Source organism: Mandrillus leucophaeus, unplaced genomic scaffold (genome assembly GCF_000951045.1).
Source record: "Mandrillus leucophaeus isolate KB7577 unplaced genomic scaffold, Mleu.le_1.0 Scaffold123, whole genome shotgun sequence".
NCBI classification, from domain to species: Eukaryota; Metazoa; Chordata; class Mammalia; order Primates; family Cercopithecidae; genus Mandrillus; species Mandrillus leucophaeus.
This window is the reverse complement of record NW_012100654.1, coordinates 2,049,172-2,071,744: the sequence shown is the minus strand read 5'-3', so window position 1 is coordinate 2,071,744 and position 22,573 is coordinate 2,049,172. Positions and strand designations below refer to the sequence as shown.

The window sequence follows — 22,573 nt, the reverse complement described above, 5'->3', positions numbered from 1 at the left end:
AGCTCCTCAATAAATACACATCAAATTTAATTACCAGAAATTAGCAGTGATTAAGCAAGTACATATCATATGTAGAAAGCAATATTAAAAGCTTTAGTTGCTTTTATATCTATGTATTTCTGGCAAAATCATATATTCAATAAATTCTATTAAATATTCCGGTTGATTTTTTGGTTGTGGAAATATAATGAAAATTGTGTTCTCTAGTTGTAGGATCCAGGATGAAACACCAGTAGCCGGATTCTCGATAGTAAATTAAGATTGGAGCCATGCTGTCTAGGGTCTCATGCTCTCTTGTCCTTGTAAACAAGGATCAGGTACAGGGCTGACACGCTCCTCCCCTCCTCACCAAGCTCCCAGAGCACTAGGTGCTGGTTGAGAGTGAAGACAGGCAGCAGGCAGACTGTGAGCAAATACAAGCCATGCAACAATTTACCTATCCTTTTATTTAAATAAATAGCATAGAAACCTGACTATTATGTAAAACCATCAGTATTAGGATACAAAAACTGTCAGTATTAAGATACACAGGAAACAAAGCCAAGCCACAGAATAAACACATTCTCTTCCTTACCTCCCAACACATATATTTGAAAGTTTCTTTTTTAACAAAAGTGAAGACAGAAAACAAACCTCTTGAATTTATCCACTTTTCTTCATCTCCCCCATCATGGCTCTGAGCTACCATCATCCCTTGTCTGGACAACTGTAGCTGCTTCCCAACACATCTACCTGTGCCCAGTCTTGTCCACTCACTACAGAAAGCAAATCTGATCTTGCCATTTCCCTGCTTTAAAAAACCCTCCGTGGCTCCCTTTTTTCCTAAAGACCAGAGTCTAGCTCCTGCTTATCCTTCCACACCAAGTTAAATTTTCTCATTTCCAACAAAAGAAGTAAGTATCCATTTTAGAAGTGACCCTTGCAAGTGGCTGCAGCTGTGGCAGGTTCCTGTTTGAAACAAGCAGTTTTGTCGAAAAAGAGACACAGATGGTGTAGAGCAGTGCTTCTCAAACTATCTGTGGTCAAGGACCAGTTTTTTGGTTTTTTTTATTTTTACAGAGTCTGGCTCCATCGCTCAGGCTGGAGTGCAATGGTGTGATCTTGGCTCACTGCAACCTCTTCCTCCCAAGTTCAAGGAATCCTCATGCCTCAACCTCCTGAGTAGCTGGGATTACAGGCAGGTGCCAGCATGCCCAGCTCATTTTTTGGTATTTTTAATAGAGACGAGGTTTCGCTATGTTGGCCAGGCTGGTCTTGAACTCTTGGCCTCCAGTGATCCGCTCACCTTGGCCTCCCACGGTGCTGGGATTACAGGTGTGAGCCACCACGCCTGGCCTGAGGACCAGTTTTTGCTTGCTTGTTTGTGCTTCTGGTTATCCTTTTTTTTTTTTTTTTGAGACAGGTCTCACTATGTTACCCACACTGGAGTGCAGTGGCACAATCACAGTTCACTGTAGCCTTCAATTCCTGGGCTCAAGCAATCCTTCTGTCTCAGTCTGCCAAGCAGCTGGGACCACGGACGCCTGCCAAGCAGCTGGGACCACAGGCGCAGCTAATTTTTGGGTTTTGTAGGGACAGGGTATCACTATGTTGTCCAGGCTGGTCTTGAACTCCTGGTCTCAAGTGGTCCTCTCACCCTGGCCTCCCAAAGTGCTGGGATTACAGGTGTGAGCCACTGCACCCAGCCTGATATTCTTTTTAAGTAAAGAAAATAAAGTCCCATGTGCTCCTCCCCTCATCTGTCCCCACAGGTACCAACTATCATAAATTTAACTTTCCCATTTTTTTTTAAAGGAGTTGACTGTGGGCTGGTATATTTGTAAAATATAATAAAACTCTTTTCCAAGGCTCCCATGCTTGGATGTCACAGTTATGTCAAGTTAATATAAACATTTCTAAGTGCTCACTCTCAACTTCTGTGTCATCTTGCCACAGTCCAGTAACACTTCCCACGGCAGACCACCAGTTGCGTAGCACTGGCATAGATGAGGGCTTCTCAAACTCCCGTCTGCATCTCAGTCACCCACAAGCCTTGTTAAAACCCAGATTCCTGGTCCCTGCTCCAAGGGATTTGGTTCAGTCGTACTGGGCAGGGGCTCAGAACCTGCACTTCTAGAGGCTTCTATGGGATGGTGCTGCTGCCAGCCAATGGACCAGACCGTGGGTAGCACTGGTTTTGATTACACAGGAGAGGAAAGAGCACTGGGCTGAAAGCCAGGAGACCACCCAGCACACAAGCAGAGAGAAAGAGCCTGGGAGGGAGCTCACCAAAATGTTTGCACAAGTTAGTACTGCCTCGGGTAATGGTGGAGAACTTGCTTTCTTCTTTGTGCTTTTCTGCATTTCCCAAATTTTATTTACATATTTACATACGTGCACACGCACACACACACACATACAGACACCCCTCCCTGAAATCTTGACATTGTGTATAGATACACACACATATTCTTTAAAGAGTTCATTTGAGGTTCTTTGGCAGCCATGTCACTGTAACCTTGTAATATCCCCCACAGATCTTAAAATCACTCTACAAATGATCTTTTGGGGTTAAGTACTGATTTTAGATTTATGATGATGTAGAAGTGCACGGATTTGAATAAGTGCCAGCTGAAGTGTTTCCTAGCTTCAGAGGTGCTCTGAATATTTATTTAGGTGAGACAGAGGCAGTGAATGTCATCTTAGGTTTGTCTGTCCTATCCTTTCTAGTGTGAAAAGATTTTCCAGAATGAAGAGCTTGGAATTCTTAGTCCTACTTTCTTCTTGACATTTGTTGACATTTCAGTCTTTCTCAAGCAATGCCTCCATGTTTCCCTGATTCTTCACAGCTTGACATTGTTGTCATCACTGTTAGCATCTTTCATCAAACCAACAGCACATTCTGGGCCTTAGCCTTTCCTCAGAGCCATATTTGTCTATGTTTATATGCTTATTTGGATGGGATCTACTGGACTATCTGCTTAGCCACCCCCCTTCTGAGAACTGTGCACCCCTTCCAACTGCAGCTGGGGGTGGGCACACTCCGACATGTAACACCATCCCCTGGACACAGCTGGCTGGTCTTGGAATAAACCCATCATCCAAACTGGATCCATTAGTTACTTCCCAGGAATGTGGGAAAGAGGGCCATCGCTTTCAAAATTGTGAGCTAGTGACCTCCCCACCCCTGACCAAGAGCTGCTTGGTGACCCTATTTTCCATCATGTTGTCTGGGAAGTAGAGCCTGTGTACAGACACACGGCAAACAGCGGAGATGAGACATGAGGATGCAGTCATGGCAACGTGTGCTCTCATAGGAAGCCCCTTGCTACCCTCAGCTGCTGAACTTCCTTCCCCTACTTCCTTGGTTCCTGCCACTCCTGATGCCAGGATCCTTCCAATAAACTCTCTTTGTCGCTTAGGCTAGCTAGGCTCACTTACTCCAGGAGAACCTTAGCCAACCTTCCTTTAAGATTCTTAAACACATTACAGAACTTTCTAGGTAGCCACATTAGTTTTTATCTTACAATGCATTCAGTTCTCTCCATATTTTCCTCACTGAGCTCACTCGTGATTTATAGTTAGAATTTTGCCTTTATTTTTTAATCTTTTTTTGAGACAGGGTCTTGCTCTGTCACCCAGGCTGCAGTGCAGTGGCATGATCACAGCTCACTGCAACCTCAACCTCCCCAGCTCAAGTGATCTTCCCACCTCAGTTTCCCGAGTGGCTGGGACACTAAGCGCATGCCACCATGCCTGGCTGAATTTTTTTTTTGGTCTCACTGTGTTGTCCAGGTTGGTCTCAAATTTCTGGGTTCAAGCAACCCTCCCTCCTCGGCCTCCTAAAGTGCTGGGATTACAGGTGTGAGCCACTGCACTCAGACAATTTTTGCCTTTAAAATCTTTCCATTCCTCGTCCATCTCTGTTCACAGCGTTCTTCTTTTCCCCTGCACCTTCTGAAATTCACCTTTTTCAAGTCTACAGGCAGGGTGTGAACATACCCAGTGCCCACCACTCTCCACTGTGACAGTGCCCCACACGATTCTGTCACTTTCTCCTGATGTTTTACACAACTCTATCCCTTCCACCTCACCAAACAGTCCTCGCTAGTAGGAGGGTTGGGTACAGAGCAGCAGTTCCTTCTCCCCAATCCCTGCCTTCCCCCGTTTGAAGTGAAGGGAGGCCAGTCAAGACCGAATAAAATGACTGCTTTTAGCTGAATGAGATTTCCAGTTGCCTTCTGGGTAATATTAATAGATTCTCCCTCCTTCCTCCTAAGCAGTTTAGTGCTGTCTTCCTGGATGTATGTTCTGAGTGACTCCCACCAACACGCAGCACTTCTACTGGTTTAAGTCTTTTATAACACAAGGCAACGACTGGGTGAACACAACTGAAGACACCTTCTACACCTGCCGTGAGACCATGGGTTGGGCTGGGGAGACAGTGCAGACTGACATTTAAGCGGAATGTCTGACTTCACGGGCAGAGGGCTGTCAGTGGGGAAGGCAGACTCTCACTCCCTGCTGGCTATGCTGGGAGGCTGTGGGGAAGAGTTCTCCTCTGAAGAGGTGCAGACCATTTGAACGAAAGGATGACCTACAAAAGAGACATGTGGCAAATACGACAGAGGGATGGAAAAAAAGTCTGTGGTCAGAAAAAAGTAATCTAGGAGAATTATGTGAGCTCTATAATCACAAAATGACAATAACCATGAAACAGAAAAATGGGGCCAGGCATGGTGGCTCACGCCTGTAATCCCAGCACTATGGAAGGCTGAGGCAGGTGGATCACCTCAGTTCAGGAGTTCGATACCAGCCTGGCCAACATGATAAAACCGTGTCTCTGCTAAAAATACAAAAAGTTAGCCAGGTGTGGTGGCGAGTGCCTGTAATTCCAGCTACTCGGGAGGCTGAGGCAGGAGAATCCCTTGAATCCCAGAGGCGGAGGTTGCAGTGAGCCACGATCATGCCATTGCACTCCAGCCTGGGCAACAAGAGTGAAACTCCATCTCAAAAAAAAAAAAAGACAGAAGAGAAAACCAAAAAATAAAACAAAAACAAACAAAAAACAGAAAAAAAATGGCTTAGATGACAAGAATATTTTAAAAAGAGACTTTTGAAAGGCAGTGAGAGAAATGGTTAAGCAAATTACAGTATGTCCATAGAGCAGAATTCCACAGGACTATCAAAAGTGACATTATAAAATCATGTAAGTGAAAACATTCCACAGTTTACTAGTTTTAAAAGCAGGTCACAGAACAGTATATTCAGTGAGATTCAATTTCTGTTAAAAAGACACACACATATATATCTCTGGAAAAATACGTAATACCAGTGTTTCTCAAACTTTAATATGCATATGAATCTGCCTATTAACTAAATTTATGGGCCTGGTGAAAATTCAGATTTGGATTCAGTGGGTCTGGAGTCGGGAGTCCGAAGCTGTGCATTTCCAGCAAGCTCCAAGGTGACATGGATCCTGCTGGCCTATGCCCCACACTTAGTAGTAAGGAAACGTGGTGAACATAGTGTTTAACGGGTGGTGAGATTGTTTACTTTACTCTCCTCTTCCCTTAACTTCTATTTTCTAATTAATTTGGGTTAAAATAGGGGAAATTAATGGGCATGTGCTGTACTGTTATTTTTTTAAAAAAGGAATTTATTTTAAAAACAGAAAAAAGGCTAAACAACCCAAAGTGTCATGAGAGCAATTATGAAACTGTGAGGAGGAACCAACGTAAGCTTCCAGCAACAGAGGAAATGCGCACGCCCTAAGAAAAGGGTGGAGGCAAGGGGAGAGAGAGACACGACTGATGACACATTCCTAAAAGAATTCTGGGGCCATCTGGCAAATGGTATATTTGCTGTTGGAATTGGTGGAATCTGGGATATAAACAGAGAGATATTTTACATGTTTAGAAAATTAAAAGGAGAGCAGTGATAAGAAAGGTGCAGACCTGCGCTGCCCAGGAGCGGGGCCCCTGCTCCAGCAGGACCTGCTCTTCCACAGGTGGTGAAGACTTGAGAGAAAGGCTTGGTCCTGCCCTTTCCAGTTATTTATTCATTTATTTATTTTTTGAGACAGAGTCTCACTTTATCGCCCAGGCTGGAGTGCAATGGTGCGATCTCAGCTCACTGTAGCCTCTGCCTCCCAGGTTCAAGTGATTCTCCTGCCTCAGCCTCCCGAGTAGCTGGGATTACAGGTACATGCCACCACTCCCAGCTAATTTTTTTTATTTTTAGTAGAGACGAGGTTTCACCATGTTGGCCAGTCTGGTCTCGAACTCCTGACCTCGAGCGACTCTCCTGCCTCAGCATCCCAAAGTGCTGGGATTACAGGCGTGAGCCACCGTGCCCGGCCCTTTCCAGTTTCTCTGTAAGGAGTAAGGACTGAACTCTGGGCACAACTAGAAAGCGAACAGAAACTTTTACAGGAGTAGGACATAGGTTATGCCTAATGCCCAAATCTACTGGAGTTGGATGATTGCAAGGAATGTAGGAGCAAGAAAACCTTAAGACTGTGTGCTTGGCTGGAAAAAGCCAGCCTCCCCAGCCTCGCTGGGCTTGGGTAGAGTACGTGCCCTAAGAAGTCTGCATAGAGAAGAAGCATTTCTTGCCTATGAAAAATCCAGCCTGAGTCACAGCCCCAGGAAGGCCCCTGCTGTCTTAGGTGGCAATAATGGGAGTAACGGTGGTGGGCGGTCAGAACGCTGATATTTGGCACAAAACATTGAATGCTGAGTCACAGACTCCCAAGATGCTATCACCATAGAGAGGGATGAATTCCCAACTCCTTAACCAACACCCAGGTCTGGGCCCAGACCTCAGAGAAAGAGGCAGGTGGCAAGTGCTACTTATTATCAGCCACTATAATATTAACTGCCTTGCAACACTGAAACTAATAGAGATATCAAAATGATAAAGTGATATTTACACGCCATCGCAGAATAACAACAGTTACCACACTAATGATAAGCTGCCAGTTCCAAAAGGTGGCCAGGAGCAAAACATCCAGACAGGCCTCTGCCCTCTGCTGGACACAGTGACAGTGACTTGGACTAATGGGAAGGAAAAGGAAGTCTGAGGCATCAGAGAGAAATCTTGGCTACTTCCAGAACCCCACAAACATAATGGGGAGGGCGTGACTTTTTCCTGACTTAAGAATTTACAGACTAGTCAATGACATAGGGAAATAGCATCCCCAAACATGTATAGTGCTTAATAATCTCCGAGAAAAATTACCAATGCCACTCAGAATAATGCCCTGCAGCTCACAGCCCTGTCCTGCAACCCTTCATAGACTCATGTTCCCTCGATGGATCACTCTTCCATTCGATGAGAAACATGAAGCATTTTCTAATAAAACTTATTTAGGGGTCAGGTGCGGTGGCTCACGCCTGTAATCCTAACACTTTGGGAGACCAACGTGGGAGGATTGCTTGAGCCTGAGAGATTGAGGCTACAGTGAACCATGATCAGGGAGGCCACTGCACTCCAGTCTGGGCAACAGAGAGAGACCTCATCCCTAAAAATAAAAATTAAAAACTAGGGAGCTGTCTGACCAACGCAGGGTTAAAGCAGTAGCTCATTCTATGAGAGGCCTGTCAGGGATGAGAGGCCCCAAGAGGACTGAGCAGGTCATATCTCTTACCTCCTGCTCCCTGGCTCACCCAAGGGGCACACGTGGAGAACAGGGTGGCCACACCTCCACACCTCTCACCTGTCTCACTGGATCTCTCTTTCTCTGCCATCAGGTGGATTGCATTCAGATGAGTTTCTTGCACACGTGATACAGGTCTGCTGCACCTTGAGCCTCCTTCCCTCACATTATTTTTAATCCATGCTGCATAAAATTGTCTCAGCCTCTGTTCCTAATATTATAATATCTTAGGATCAGGTCTGCAGGCTTGTGATGCAACCTCTACTCTTAGCCTTGAAGCATCTCTTCTGAAAGACTATATAAGTATACACACACACACACACACGTACACACACACACACACACACATATATATACCATGTAGTTCTAGTATTCCAGCATTTGAGAAACAAGTCTCAAACATCTTAAATTTCTGATTGTTCAGCCTCCTTTTTCCACACTGAAACGTTATAGATTTTCTTATCTATTTTTGTGCACAGGCTACTCCATTCTCTGATCAGTTTACGAGCTCTCTGTGACTCTGTTCTGGTTTCAAGTGAGAAATAAGATTCACACAAAAAAGTGAACACACACCACTCTGTAGACTAGGCAGCCCCTTTAAGGCACAGATAGCCTCCTAAATACGAAAGCATAACGACCCTGAGCCCAGCTGCGAAACTGACTTGCCTAAATACTGATCTTTAGAAAAGGACATGCACTGCCATCCATACTGTTTTACATAAGCCAAATCTCCAAAATACTCAAGCCTACCCTGTGAAGCATTGACACCTAGAAAGAATTCTGACTATTCTTTATTAAACAAAAAAGGCTAAACTATGATAACTTCCTTGCCTTATTAAACTGAGTGCACCAAATACCATTCAGCGGGTGATGACTGGGGTCCATCGGAGTGAAGGGCCGTGCTCACACGGTGCTATGGCCCCACAGTGTCCTCTGGGACTTCTAAAGAGTACAGGCTTGTTTACTACACCACTTAGGGTTGCAGGTTGCTACTTAAAAAACAAACATCGGCGGGGCACGGTGGCTCACACCTGTAATCCCAGCACTTTGGGAGGCCAAGGTGGGCAGATTACGAGGTCAAGAGATCGGGACCATCCTGGCCATCATGGTGAAACCCCGTCTCTAATAAAAATAGAAAAATTAGCTGGGCGTGGTGGTGTGTGCCTGTTTTCCCAGCTACTTGGGAGACTGAGGCAAGAAAATCGCTTGAACCCAGGAGGCGGAGGTTGCAGTGAGCCGAGATCACGCCACTGCACTTCAGCCTGGAGATAGAACAAGACTCCATCTCAAAAAAACAAACAAAAGAAAAACCAAATATCAATTCTGTGAGCTCCTCCCTCTCTACTCAATAAGACTATACATATAATTGCTTCTAGAAGTGCCTCCCTAGTCTTCTTCTGAGACTATCTTCTGTAACCTCTTGCTAGTTTGCAGTCAAAATAAATCAGATGACCAAAGTCCTCAGTAATCCTAAATGGATATGTAATTCTAAGTCTGTAGACTCTGGCCTGAGAGAAGCTCCACGCTGGGTGCACCAAGAGAGTTTTATGTCAGTTTTATATTCAGCATTGAATGTGTTTGATTTTATTTCATTATTTTTTATTTTTTAGTTATGCTCAAAGAAGGTCAATAATGAAACTTGCTAATAGAAAACCTTTACGAACAAAGAAAACACCACTGAAGAAATCAGATGTAAGGTATACCATTGGGGAATAGAAACAGGGGGCTTTTTTACACACATTCAATAAAATCGTGTCTACTTTCCTTCTAGTAAACTGAGAATACAGTCCCCTGGCACGTTTGTCTATAGGATGAGAGACAAAGCTGTCCTAAACGAAAATCTTCATTGTTAGTATTTCTGTTACATCCTATGATACGCTATATCCCCAAATTTAATTTTGCTGATAATTTCCATTTCTAATGTATCAATATAAGAAAATGTCAGTGCAAGCAATCTTAAATGAATCACAGTTGCTTTTCTCCAAGAACTGGATTAGGTGCAAAACACACCACGCTCACAGTCCCCACCAACACTCTTGGCTGCTTGGAGTTCCACCCTCTACTTCCACGTGGAGTAGAGAGGATTCCTAAGTGTGTCTCTAGCATGCCTGGGGGACTATGCTGGAAATCTCTAAGCTGCACCCCCACATTCTCCTCCGTACAGTCTGTTCTCAATGCAGCCCAAATTGCTTTCCTTGATCAAACTGCTTTCCTGCTCTAAGACTTTTGCCCTGCCTGACAGTTATTGGTTAGTCTACACTCTTCAGCCTGGTGATCCCAACGCCAACAGTTCAGACCCCATATACTCTGCCAGCCCAAATCCTCTACTTTCTGCCTTCCTATCTTCCTATCCTCCAACCACGCCCACTTACATACTGTCCCCAGAACACCAAGGATCCATGGCTGCCTCAAGACCTTTGTCTAAGTTGTTCCCTCTGCCTGGGATGTCCTCCCCTCATACCCGTCAGTTTAAATCTTTCCAACTGTTCCTCTAATTCCACTCCCTCCAAGAAGTACTGTTGACTGTCCTCCCATTCTTCTCTGGGCACAGTCCCTGCCTCCCCGTCCCACACCCCATGTCTAGTTATCACAGTAACACTCAGTACACAGCAGGGCTATTTAGGAGTAAGTGTTTCTCTTCCTGCCCAGACCTTGAGCCCCTAAACAGCACCAGTCAAATCTTTCTCTCTTTTTTTTTTTTTTGGTTGTTTTTTAGATGAAGTCTTCCTCTGCCGTCCAGGCTGAAGTGTCATGGTGTGATCTCAGCTCACTGCAACCTCTGCCTCAAAGGTTCAAGTGATTCTCTCACCTCAGCTTCCCAAGTAGCTAGGATTACAGGCACGTGCCATCACACCCAGCTAATTTTTTATTTTTACTAGAGATGGGGTTTCACCAGGTTGGCCAAAATGGTCTCTAACTCCTGGCCTTAAGTGATCCTCCTGCCTCCGTCTTCCAAAGTGCTGGGATTACAGGCGTGAGCCACCATGCCCAGCCTTTCTCTTTGTTGCCCCCATGCCATCGGCACAGAACCTAAGAAGACAGCGGGTGTGAACTGAGGGAAGTGGGAGGAGACTGACACGTGTGCACTAACAACAGGGCCAGGCCCCTGCCCACGCATAATGGTCCACTTTTGTACACTTACGGTTTCCGCAATTGAGACCACCAAGGCCAAATGGGCAACTGCAAGCCAAGAAAGAAAAAAGGGTAAGAATTAGTTTCAAATCTCAAAAGAAATAAGTGAGGCAATTTATCTAAATAACTTCTAGATAAGATTTGTAACAAAATGAGACTAAATGAACTTTGAGCCTACCTCATGCAGGTTTCATTTTCAAGCCTATATCCATCTTCACATGCTGAAAAAGAAAAGGAAAATGCATGAGTGTGTCCGTTTACCTCTCCCAAACTCCCAGTTAATTAAATGCCAGCCACCCTAAAGTCCACAAGATTATTCTAGTACCAGAAGCCTGCAAATTGGTTTGGAATGATCCTCACTTAAATACTGTTGCCAGCGTAACTTTTTTTTTTTTTTGAGACACAGTCTCACTCTGCCGCCCAGGCTGGAGTGCGGTGGTGCCATCTTGGCTCACCGCAACCTCCACCTCCTGGGTTCAACGGATTCTCCAGGCTCAGCCTCCCAAGTAGCTGGGATTACAGGCATGTGCCATCATGCCCAGCTAATTTTTGTATTTTTAGTAGAGATGGGGTTTCACCCTGTTGCTCAGGCTTGTCTTGAACTCCTGAGTTCAAAGTGATCTGCCCGCCTCTGCCTCCCAAAGTGCTGGGATTACAGGCGTGAGTCACTATGCCCGGCCTCAAATCTTAACCTCAAGAAACTTTTCTTAACCTCTTTGTGGCTCTCAATCTCCCAGCTATAAAAAGTATTTTATTGGAGGTGATTAAGTGAAATTAAGGCATTCAAATGGCTTAGTACAGGTCTGGTACACAGTAACCACTAAATCAATGTTTTGTAGTTGTAATTATTATTATTTTTTGAGATGGAGTCTTGTTTTGTCGCCCAGGCTGGAGTGCAGTGGCACTATCTTGGCTCACTGCAACCTCCACCTCCTGGGTTCAAGCGATTCTCCTGCTTCAGCCTCCCAAGCAGCTGGGAATACAGGGGCCCGCCATGAAGCCTGGCTAATTTTTGTATTTTTAGGAGAGATGAGGTTTCGCCCTGTTGGCCAGGCTGCTCAAACTCCTGACCTCAGATGATCCGCCCACCTCCACCTCCCAAAGTACTAGGATTAAAGGCGTGAGCCACCGTGTCAGGCATGTGGTTGTAATTATTATATGACCAATGCAATTCATTTAGAAGCTCTCTATAGCTGAAGAATGTCCCCTGGGGAACCTCCTTCCATCGCAAAAACATATGGCTCACCTTCTTAATGTAAATCAAACCTGTAACCTGATAACGGCCCTGCTGCCACCCTTCGATGAGAAGGGGGGAGCTTTGGGTGACATCTTCTGGGGCACAGTTCTGGTGTGTGCCCAGGTTTTCATAACAGAATGCTCACCCTGTAGTCTGTGTAGGGGATTTTGGACATATCTAGATGTGTGTTAATTGGCACCTTGCCCAAGAACTGAACTTTGAACCCTTGGGTGGTGCGGCTCCTGGAACACTACTTCACTGAAGCAGTTGTGGCTCGGCCATTTCCCTGGATCAGCAGTTCCTAAATTTCTGTGATCAGAGAACATTTTCAACACAACGATAAGATGACAGAACACCATGAGCTATAATGCATGCTTGAATGAAAGCAGACAATGAAAAATGGCCTCACAGACAAATTCTCTGCTGCAAGGAATGATAAAAATGTGATTCAGGGTTAATGTATGAGATCCATCGCATAAAAGATCCCGAATAAGAAAAGGTACAGAGTGGTAGAGCTGCAATACTTGATGGGATAGCAGACATGCTAATGGTGGGTTAGAGGGGCCAGCAGCATGCATGGCTGGGGGTGAGGAGGGACAGGGGGCTGGCGAGAGGGGCCCTGTGGGCTGGGTCCAGCATCCTTGTGCATGATAACTTTCCTCATGACGATGTGTTGAATGTTCTTCCTCCTCCTACTTTTTTTTTTTTTTTTTTTTTTTTTGAGACGGAGTCTCACTCTGTCGCCCAGGCTGGAGTGCAGTGGTGCGATCTCCGCTCACTGCAAGCTCTGCTGCCTCCCGAGTTCATGCCATTCTCCTGCCTCAGCCTCCCGAGAAGCTGGGACTACAGGCGCCCGCCACCACGCCCGGCTAATTTTTTTTTTGTATTTTTAGTAGAGACGGGGTTTCACTGTGTTTGCCAGGATGGTCTCGATCTCCTGACCTTGTGATCCGCCCACATCGGCCTCCCAAAGGGCTGGGATTACAGGTGTGAGCCACCGCGCCCGGCCCCTCCTCCTACTTTCTTAATGTTAGCAGTTGAACATCTCTGGCATCTGCTTTATTGTTACAGACTTTCTATTAACATATCACTAGAGGGTTGTGGAATACAGTTTCAAAAACAAAATCAACTGTAATGTGTCTCACGGAAGATATTAGAAAGCTGTGCACCTGGACTGCACTGTTTTGGCCCCACAGAATCACTTTTCCGAGCTACAATCTCTTGTATTAAAGGCCTTTTTGTTATAAGCAGCAGCCATGGAAAGTCCCTGTGGTATTTATTTGGGGATGTCATGGACTGCTTTGCTACAATATCACTCAGTAACCTCTTGATGAGGATGCCCCAGAGAAATTTCTCTTGGCCCCATTGTTTTAAAAGACAGGGATGCTCCTCAACAGCCGTTCTTTATTTTAGGGACCCTGACTCTTTTCAAAGTCATGTTTCTCTTTTTGCCTCAGTGTCCAGGAACCTCAGCAGCACTTAAGTGAGGGGCCTTCTTTTACCAAGCGTGCAGGACCCTGCTGTGTCTCATTCTGCATATTCACTTTCCTTCTGGCTTCAACAAAACAGTCTGTTAATTTCCCCTTCAACCTGATTTACCTTTTACATATTTTTCAATCTTCTTTTATCAAATCAATTTTCACTAGGTGCTTTCACTTTATGCCACGGGTAGAGCATAATTGCATCCCGTTTAGGGAAGGAGTAATGAGGCCCCATCTCCCAATCTTTGATACCTGAGTTCTCGGCTGGCCTCACTCAGGTGGGGTCTTCTCCAAGGGGGCAGCTGAGTGCTCCTGCCTCTCCTGTGTCCGGTGGCCCTCCTCCTGTGTGTGCCTCTGCCTCATGCTGCAGCAGGTCATGGGAGTGGGGAAAGCTGCCCTGGATGATCTGTGGATGGCTAAGGCTGCAGGGCAGCCACTGGGGATTGCTTGCTTCTTAGTGACTCCTCCCCACCCATCTCGGCACTGAGGCAGGGTGATGTCACACCAGTCTGTTCTATTTTGAACACTTCTTCCTGGAAATGTTTTTACATCCAATCTCCCCACCCAACATTAGATTTCATCTGCTGGGTGGAGGCGGTCCATTCCATGGCTGTCATCCAGCCAGATGTAAGGTCCATCTGTTGTCCTGCCACAAGCTGATGGGTTGGGCTGTTTCCATTTTGTTTCAGGAGTGACCTGGCTCCCTGATGTCATGATATTTCTCTATTTCAAATGGGCTCATTCCGTCATTCATTGGTGGTTGAGTGCTACTATGCTGTGGAGCTGTTCTGGGGAAACTTGTCAGTGAGGTGCTACTGTGCTCCTTAGGACCCAGCTTCTCATCTCACTCACCCTAGAGCAGCAGTCCCCACATTTTTGGCACCAGTGACCGGTTTCATGGAAAACAATTTTTCCATGGACCAGCAAGGTGGCGGTCTCGGGGAGATGGTCTAGGAATGAAGCTGTTCCACCTCAGATCATCAGGCATTAGATTCTCATAAGGACCACGTAACCTAGATCCCTCGCGTGTGCAGTTCACAATAGGGTCCATACTTCTACGAGAATCTAATGCTACCGCTGATGTGACAGGAGGTGGAGCTCAGCTGTGCAGCCCGGTTCCTAACTGCACCTCCTGCTATGCAGCCCGGTTCCTAATAGACCACAAACCAGTAGGGTTGGAGACTCCTGCCCCAGAGGTATTCTGACCCAGAGCACTGAAGATGAAATGAATGTGGCAACAGCTAGTACATATTCACAAACTGGGCTTCCCCTATTGCCATAAGGCACAAGTGAATTCAAGTCTTCTGGACTTAAAAATAGAAATAAGTAGATAGTGACATCTTTTTTTTTTTTTCTTTTTGAGATGGAGTCTCGCTCTGTCACCCAGGCTGGAGTGCAGTGGCGGGATCTCGGCTCACTGCAACCTCTGCCTCCTGGGTTGAAGCGATTCTTCTGCCTCAGACTCCTGAGAAGCTGGGACTACAGACGTGCACCACCACACCCAGCTAATTTTTGTATTTTTAGTAGAGACAGAGTTTCACCATATTGGCCAAGCTGGCCTTGAACTCCTGACCTCATGATCCTCCCACCTTGGCCTCCCAAAGTGCTGGGATTATAGGCATGATGAGCCACAGTGCCCAGCTGCCAGTGGCTTCTTAAAAACTCTTGTGTTCCCTTGTGGGAAATTGTATCTAGCCATGCCAATCTTTTCCTATCTTATTTGCTGCCTCATCCATTCATCTATTCAACAGACACTTGCTGAACCCTGCACTGTTCAGGACACGGTTCTGGCACCTAAGGCACTGGCAGTCTGATTAAAGAAAGAGACATGCAAACAGGTTGTGCGAATTCATTGCCAGGTGTGGTGGCTCACGCCTGTAATCCTAGCACTTTGGGAGGTTGAGGTGGGTGGATTGCTTGAGCCTAGGAGTTTGAGACCAGCCTCGGCAACATGGCAAAAGTCCATCTCTACAAAGAATACAAAAATTAGCTGGATATAGTGGCAAGGACCTGTAGTCCCACCTACTTGGGAGACTGAGGTGGGAGGATCACTTGAGCCCAGGAGGTCAAGGTGGCAGTGAGACCTGATTGTACCACTGCACTCCAGCCTGAGTGACAGAGCAAGGCTTTGTCTCTAAAAAGAAAAAAAAAAAAAAGAATTAATCATGATGCCTGCATGATGGAAGGAAGCTAAGAAACCTATGAGAGGGATTGAGAGGGGTATCTACTTTGATTTTATAGGTAGCTTTGAAAGTCTGGTAAAGACATTTTCTGTGAGACACCAAACACATTGTGTGTGTGTGTGTGTGTGTGCGCGCGCGCGTGCACACACAGCAGAGAACATAGAGACTTGCTAATGTATAGCTTGAACTGCAGTGATTTAGAGAACACACACTCCTCTATCCTCTACTTATACACAGGATTGAGCCTTGATTTGAGGTGTCAGTGCTCCAGCACTGATGGCCAGAAGATGTCACTGCTAACCCATCAGAATCCAGCCTAAAGGGCTGTGGCCCAAGCAGCTCTGGGATCCACTCATCAGAGGCCTGATGGTGCAAATACTGCCAAGAAAGGGCTTCACCGGGTCTCAGCAACAAGCCCAAAGGCAAACTAAGGTTTCCTTATGCTGCTTCTTGGGTCCTTACTTGGTCAACATAAGGTGGCTGGTGCCTGTGTCAGCACACTCGGTAAATCTTTAACAGCTATTGTTAATGCTAGCCTGTAAGTGAAACGATTATAAAATTGCTGACTTGGAAACAGAGGAAGTGGCGCAGGCCAGTCAGAAGCAAAGGTGACAGGGCCATTGTTGAGATACTCTTCACAGGGAACACCACAGCACCATGCCCATCCTCTGCCTACCTTGTATCATCCCCTGTCAGCAGCACAGCACCCCAACACACGTGGATGTTAGCCCAACCCCCTTCCCACGTGAAGATAGGCTCAGCTCCCCATTTCTTTTTTTTTTTTTTTGAGACGGATGTTGCCCAGGCTGCAGTGGTATAATGGCGTGATCTCGGCTCACTGCAACCTCCGCTCCACTGAGTCAAGAGATTATCCTGCCTCAGCCTCCCAAGTAGCTGGGATTACAGGCAAGTGCCATCACATCCAGCTAATTTTGTATTTTTTGTAGAGATGGGGTTTCTCCGTGTTGGTCAGGCTGGTCTTGAACTCCTGACCTCAGGTGATCCGCCCACCTCGGCCTCCCAAAGTGCTGAGATTACAGGCGTGAGTCACTGCTCCCGGTTCAACTCCCCATTTCTAAGAGGTGCAAGGAACCCTCTGCATTAAAGCAGATAAGATGGCATGAGGAAGCATCATCTCTTTGTAGCAATGTGGCAGTCTGGCATGGCATTGAGACATGCTGTGTGCTAGTCACACATCAGGACCTAGGCCCAACAGAGAGTTGGCCCTCCCCTTCAAAACCCATCACAGGTCTCACCTGGAGAGCTAATGATGAGCACTTGAGAACTCTGTATCCAAACCTAAAAAAGTCAGAGGGTCTGAAGCTCAGGATAAGAGTGCTGCCCTGAAATATATTTTTATCTGTGATGAACAAGTCCTCCAATGGGAAGTCCTGATAGAGAAAACTGGCATGTCACCTCGCCCTAGGATGTGATTTTTATTAGATTCCAGTAGCATCCATTGACATCTATCACCAACAAGGTGTTGACTGAGTAGGCAAACTGGCCATCCACGATGGCCTTTATATCATTAGTTTTTCTGGTGATTGCAAGTTGCAGCAGCCTTTTTATAAGTCAGGGTGCGTGGTGCTCTGGACCTGAATTAATTTTATTTTAAAGCAGTATTCTTGGACTACATTCTTTGAGCAGTTTTTCCCTCAAACTAAATGAATTTAAGCCTCATCTTAAAGGTTAGTAGCATTAGATTTCTGCTCTCAAACACTGCATGAGACCTTTAAAACCAGAACTCATTAATTCAACAACAACCTGGACCAAATACAAGAGCAGATGCTGACGGCTTACAAAGGGCCTCTATATCCACTGCTTTCCTTAACTCTTAGAATAAATATCCAATACAGGATCACCATACCCATTTCTCAGAAGAGGAAACTGAGGCTCAGAGAAACAAAGTAACTTGCCCAAGGGGATACACGATCAGTGAGGCAGAGTCAGGCTTTGACTCTGGCCTCAGCTGCCTCTGAAAGATATAAGCCTGACTCTATGCCTGTACTTCCACTTTAAAAGATTAGCAGACAATAGATAAAGCTTTGGGAATTAAAACAATAATTTTTCTAACTTCCTTTAAGTGGAAAAAAAAAGAAAAGGCACTGCTACCACAGGCATTCCATTCTCTCTTCCTTTGAATTTAATTGGCCAGACCAGCATGCACCAGTCAAAGATAATGCTATTATTCCAAGGAGATAATGTATTCAATCTTGCCACGAGCAAAATAACAAGAACCAGTTACCCTCAGTTTAGAATGGTCACGCCTAAGCAGAGAGAGAGAGCAAGAGAGAGAGAGAGCGAGAGAGAGAGCGAGAGAGAGAGAGACAGAGCACCAGGCAGAGTCCCAGGATGGGGCACAGAACCCTAGGCGAAGCTGTGGCTACCTCGGCAGGAGTGGTCCATCTTGTTGAACTGAAAGTATCCCGACTTGCACTGGCACAGGGCAACGCCATCCAGGTCAGTGCAGATGGAGGTGTCTTTGTCACATTCGGGACTCTTCCGCTTGCACAAGCTGCCCGCTGGAATGGAAAAACAAGACGGTGAAATAAAACAAAACCTCCTCCACTTCAAACCTTAAAACCTCCTCCACTTCAAACCTTAAAACCTCCTCCACTTCAAAGCTCGTGTGTCTGCATGAACTTTCTATTTCAAGAGGCTGAGAACAGTTTTCCAGAAAGTCTCCACAGAGCAACACTCCTCTCAGGAGTCCATCTGCACTGCCTTCTGCCACTCCTTCTCTGATCAGCTGCAGGCTGTGCACCAGCCTTCCCCATTGAAAACACCCTCACGGCAGGCCACGGACCAACTGAAAAACCAAATTGGAATCAACAGGGCCCTGTTCCCTCCTCTGGTGCTCACTGCAAATACAGCCCTTAATGACCCGGTATCTTCCAAAGGACTGCAGAGGAAGGATCAGCACAACCAGAAAATATGGCCAAGTTCTTAGGAAGCCGAGACTCAGGCTAAGAACAGGAGTGCAGGCCACACCTATCTCAAGTGGAAGTGCATCTCAGCTCTGCGTCTCTGCATGGCCTAAAAAGGGACCTAGCACCACTCCCTGTGGCAGGGTGGCTTGCTGTCCTGACAGCGTGCTGCCTACATCACCCTGCCCACTGGTGAGGAGGAGGGGTCTGAAAGACAATCTACTTGCCCCGGGCTGCAGTGTAATTCTGTTTATCAGGCAGTCTCCCCCACTCCACTGATGGGTTCCTGAGGCTTCTTCATCTCTGGGTCTTCAGTACCTTGCACAGGGATTGGTTGGTACACATGGCAGCCTGTCACTGACCAGGCAGAGAGAAACAGAGGCAGGCAGAGAAGGAGCCCATCTTTCAGGCTTGCTACCTCATTCACTTTAGGGCCTTATTCATTTTATGGATGACAAAGAATCATTTCATTATTATCAGAAAGCATTTCCTATGGGGCATATGGCCCTCTGTGAAGTTGTCTACAGCAGACACAATAAGGGTCCATAGGCCTACTGTGTATATGGGGTACACAGAGAATGGAACAAAAATAGGAAACCAACTGGATAGTGGATAGTACCTTATTTACACCCATGTGCAGGGCAAGGCAAGCTAGATACTTGCTGTTGTTATTGGGGGGCAAGCTCAAGTTCCGAATGGGAAGAAAGATGCAAGAGGAAGGGCCATGTATCTATTGTGCAGGGAGGAATGACTGCCAATTTTCCAGCCATGGTCTCCCATTTCCCACCCAAAGGAGGAAGCCAACCTATTCAGAAGCCAGGTACCCCTTTTAAAAGTGCAAAACTGCCCCTGCCCAGGCAGGTTTTGGTGACATGAGCTGCCACCCCACATGGGGTTCCTCACATCTGCCCCCTTTTGTGAGTCCTGAGAGCTCAGGGCCGGTGGACAGCCTGGTCACACGAGGTAAACTTAGGATACAACTCTAGTTCTCAAAGCTGAATTTCCTGCCTTTATCAGTGGAAGCTGGCGTGCTCAACCAGAACCACATTTGTGTGTGCGATAGAATTTCCTTTGTTTATTGTAAAAAGTTTGTATTTAAGGGAGAAAAATTAAAAATGGAAAATCTCACCAGGCAAACACTGCGAAGCTGGCACCAGGGAGGTAATGAACTTCCACAATCCCTCATCTCCACTCTTTGAAGGCTTTGCCAGTCCTCAAGCCTTAATATAAAGAAATTCCTCCAGGGCAGAAACCTGTCCAGGCTGACACTTGCCTTGTCCAGCGGCCAGCCAGAGTCGCCTGGCCTGATTAGATATTTTCTGGAAGCCAATGTCACGTCTTCCTTCCACCCTGCCCATTAATCCAGCCCGTTGGCAAAAAGGACACTCTGCTGCAGCAACTGTGCCCTGCACAGAAGCAGATCTATGCAAAAGCATGGGACACAGGGCCTGCCTCTGCAGTGGAGGAGTCGCTACCCTGCAAATTCTCAAAGAATATTCTACCATAAATCCATCCAATAGGACCACATAGAACCCCATTTTCATGTAAAGCCCGGCAATGTGATTTTGCTACATTCACAATTCCCATGGTCTTTCCTGGGCATAACATCCGCCAACACAGACAATGAGACTCTTAAGTAAATCTAAAGCTGAGATGTTCCATGGGGGATTTCCAAAGACTAAACCTCTGGAGACGACAAGAGCTGCACTTCTTTGAAAGGCAAGGAAGTGGATGTTTTATGAAGTGAAGACAGAAAACCCTCCTTTCCAACGGCAGTGTCCAGAGTAGCCCAGCACTGCCCATATGCTGGAAACACCCAGATGTCAGAAGCTGTCAAGGCCACCTCTCTAGCACTCAGAAAGGTTAGCATGAGACCAGGCTGGTCTTGGCAAAACCTGAAGAAGACCTGGGAGGAAAAACAGGGAAACAAGCCTGTCTTTCTCAGTTGATATGCATAGCTGTCTTTGTTCTCATGGGCTCTGAAAGGAGAAGTAAATAGGAACTTCAGCAAGGCAGCAAGGGTGAGAGGTACTTTCCCATAAACCATATACAAGCAGTTGGAAGAATGGGAGTCAGAGGGTGGGTAGGGCTGCCATGAGCAGGCTCTTTCAAATCCAAATGACTGGCATTTGAATTGTAAAGGCACGAATGCATTTATGGGGCACAAAAAGTAACCTGGTACAATATTGATCACATAGAATGTACTCCATAAATTTTAGTGAACTGAAAGGTGACTTTCCTACTGCAGTGGGGAGGACAACTTGGTACCCTTGAATCCGTGGCAAGAGAAACAAAAAAGTAAAACCACAGAGCCTCAAAGTTTCGAGCATGATATAATGGGGCATGACCATGATATAATGGGGCATGACCATGATATAATGGGGCATGACCTTTCTACCTCACTCCCCCATCAATAGTAACTTCAACTTCAGAGGTTTAGCTTTTTTTTTTTTTTCAAATTAATAACTAGCCTTAAATGGGCCAAGCTCCAGCTCTTATCCTAGAATGAAGGGCTAACAATCTGGCTCTCAAGCTCTGTAATATACAGGCCCACTCCAGAAAGCTCTCTTGACCAGCAGTTACGGAACCCAGGCCCACTGGGAATGTCAATGTCATGGATCTACCAGCAGACTGTTACAATCTGATATCTTCTACTCATGTCCAGCATCTGCATGCCAGATGGGAGGTTTAGACTAGATTCTCCATCCTTTGCCAGCCCTACTTGTGCAGTAAAATGAGCTAACTTTGATCATATAGCATGTGGCAACAGGGACAAGCCCCCTTTGCAAAGAAGTACTTTAGATTCCAGTTGAGTTTCCTGTCCTGGAGGTGAAACTTCCCCTCCAAGACCCAAACTTCCCTTTTGAACTTGTCTCCAATCCTTTCTTCATTTGCCTCACACCAGAGGCACTATAGAAGCTTTTGACAAAACAGACAAAGCAAGAATGAGAAAAGGAAAATAACTGTTTATGGCGCCACTGTGGGCATTCTGGCCTCCGTTCTTCTGGTCTCGTTTCTGTGCATTTATAATGTGCAAACAAACACAAACAATGGGTAATAATGCACATGGGTTTGTTTTGTGGTTTTTTTTTTAACCTAATAATGTATCATGATGAAGGTTTTGGTGGTGGTTGTTTATTTTGCTTTTTGAGGCAGGGTCTCACTCTGTGGCCCAGGCTGGGGTGCAGCGGTGCAATCATAGCCTCGAACTCCTGGGCTTAAGGGCACCTCAGCCTCCCATAGTGCTGGGATTACAGATGCGAGCCACTGCTTCTGGCCAGATGAAGGTTTTTTTGGATCATTGACAAGCATGTACATTCTATTTCCCCAAAGAGAGCTGGAACTTTTCAAGGGAAAAAGAGTGATTTCTGCTTTGTCACATCAGCTCCTATACCCCTCCCCCTCCCACATCAACACTGGATAAAAGAAATAGAAGGAGCTGCATGCCAAGGACCAGGTGTCTTCAAGGCTTGTGTACAGGACTCTGGGTGTGTGTGTGCATGTGTCTGTACATGCATGCACACATAAAGGAAGACGCATGTGCACAAAGGTCTTTGACTTAACACCCATGCCAAAAATAGGCTCTGTGAGGGCCTTTCCTTGGTCTGAGCCCTGGATGCCTTGCATTTCCATCTTAGGTCTTGCCTAACAATATGGGTAGGGTCCTCCCAGAGGGCTGCCCTCTTACCTCTGAAGATCCGCCTCTGAGATCCCAAGAGCTGGCAGACCTCGGCAGAGGACTTGCAGGAGTTGACACATTTCTGCATCCTATCAGCCAGGTCAAACAGCGTCACATTGGAGGCCAGGGAAAAGGTTGTTTGCAGTGAGATCACCACCGCGTTGGACTCCCTATAGGCAAAGTTTGTGGGTTTTTAATAGCCCTGAAATGACACGTAGGTCCCAAGGCTTTTGGAAATGAGTGTCATCACCATTCTCCAGTGACGGAACGGGAGAGCATGAAGGTCAGTGACCTT

At 46.2% G+C, this 22,573-nt stretch overlaps 1 protein-coding gene across 1 annotated transcript in view; it reads right to left on the bottom strand.

Moving 5' to 3' along the window:
- HEG1 (heart development protein with EGF-like domains 1) overlaps window positions 1-22,573 on the bottom strand; it is a 62,242-nt gene that overhangs the window by 13,534 nt on the left and 26,135 nt on the right. Inside the window, exons 11-14 of the mRNA XM_011971535.1 lie at window positions 22,288-22,448; window positions 18,060-18,194; window positions 10,950-10,992; window positions 10,782-10,819 (exon numbers count right to left, since the gene is read on the bottom strand). Of these exons, the coding sequence (XP_011826925.1) occupies window positions 10,782-10,819; window positions 10,950-10,992; window positions 18,060-18,194; window positions 22,288-22,448 (377 nt within the window). The remainder of the gene's footprint in view (window positions 1-10,781; window positions 10,820-10,949; window positions 10,993-18,059; window positions 18,195-22,287; window positions 22,449-22,573) is intronic.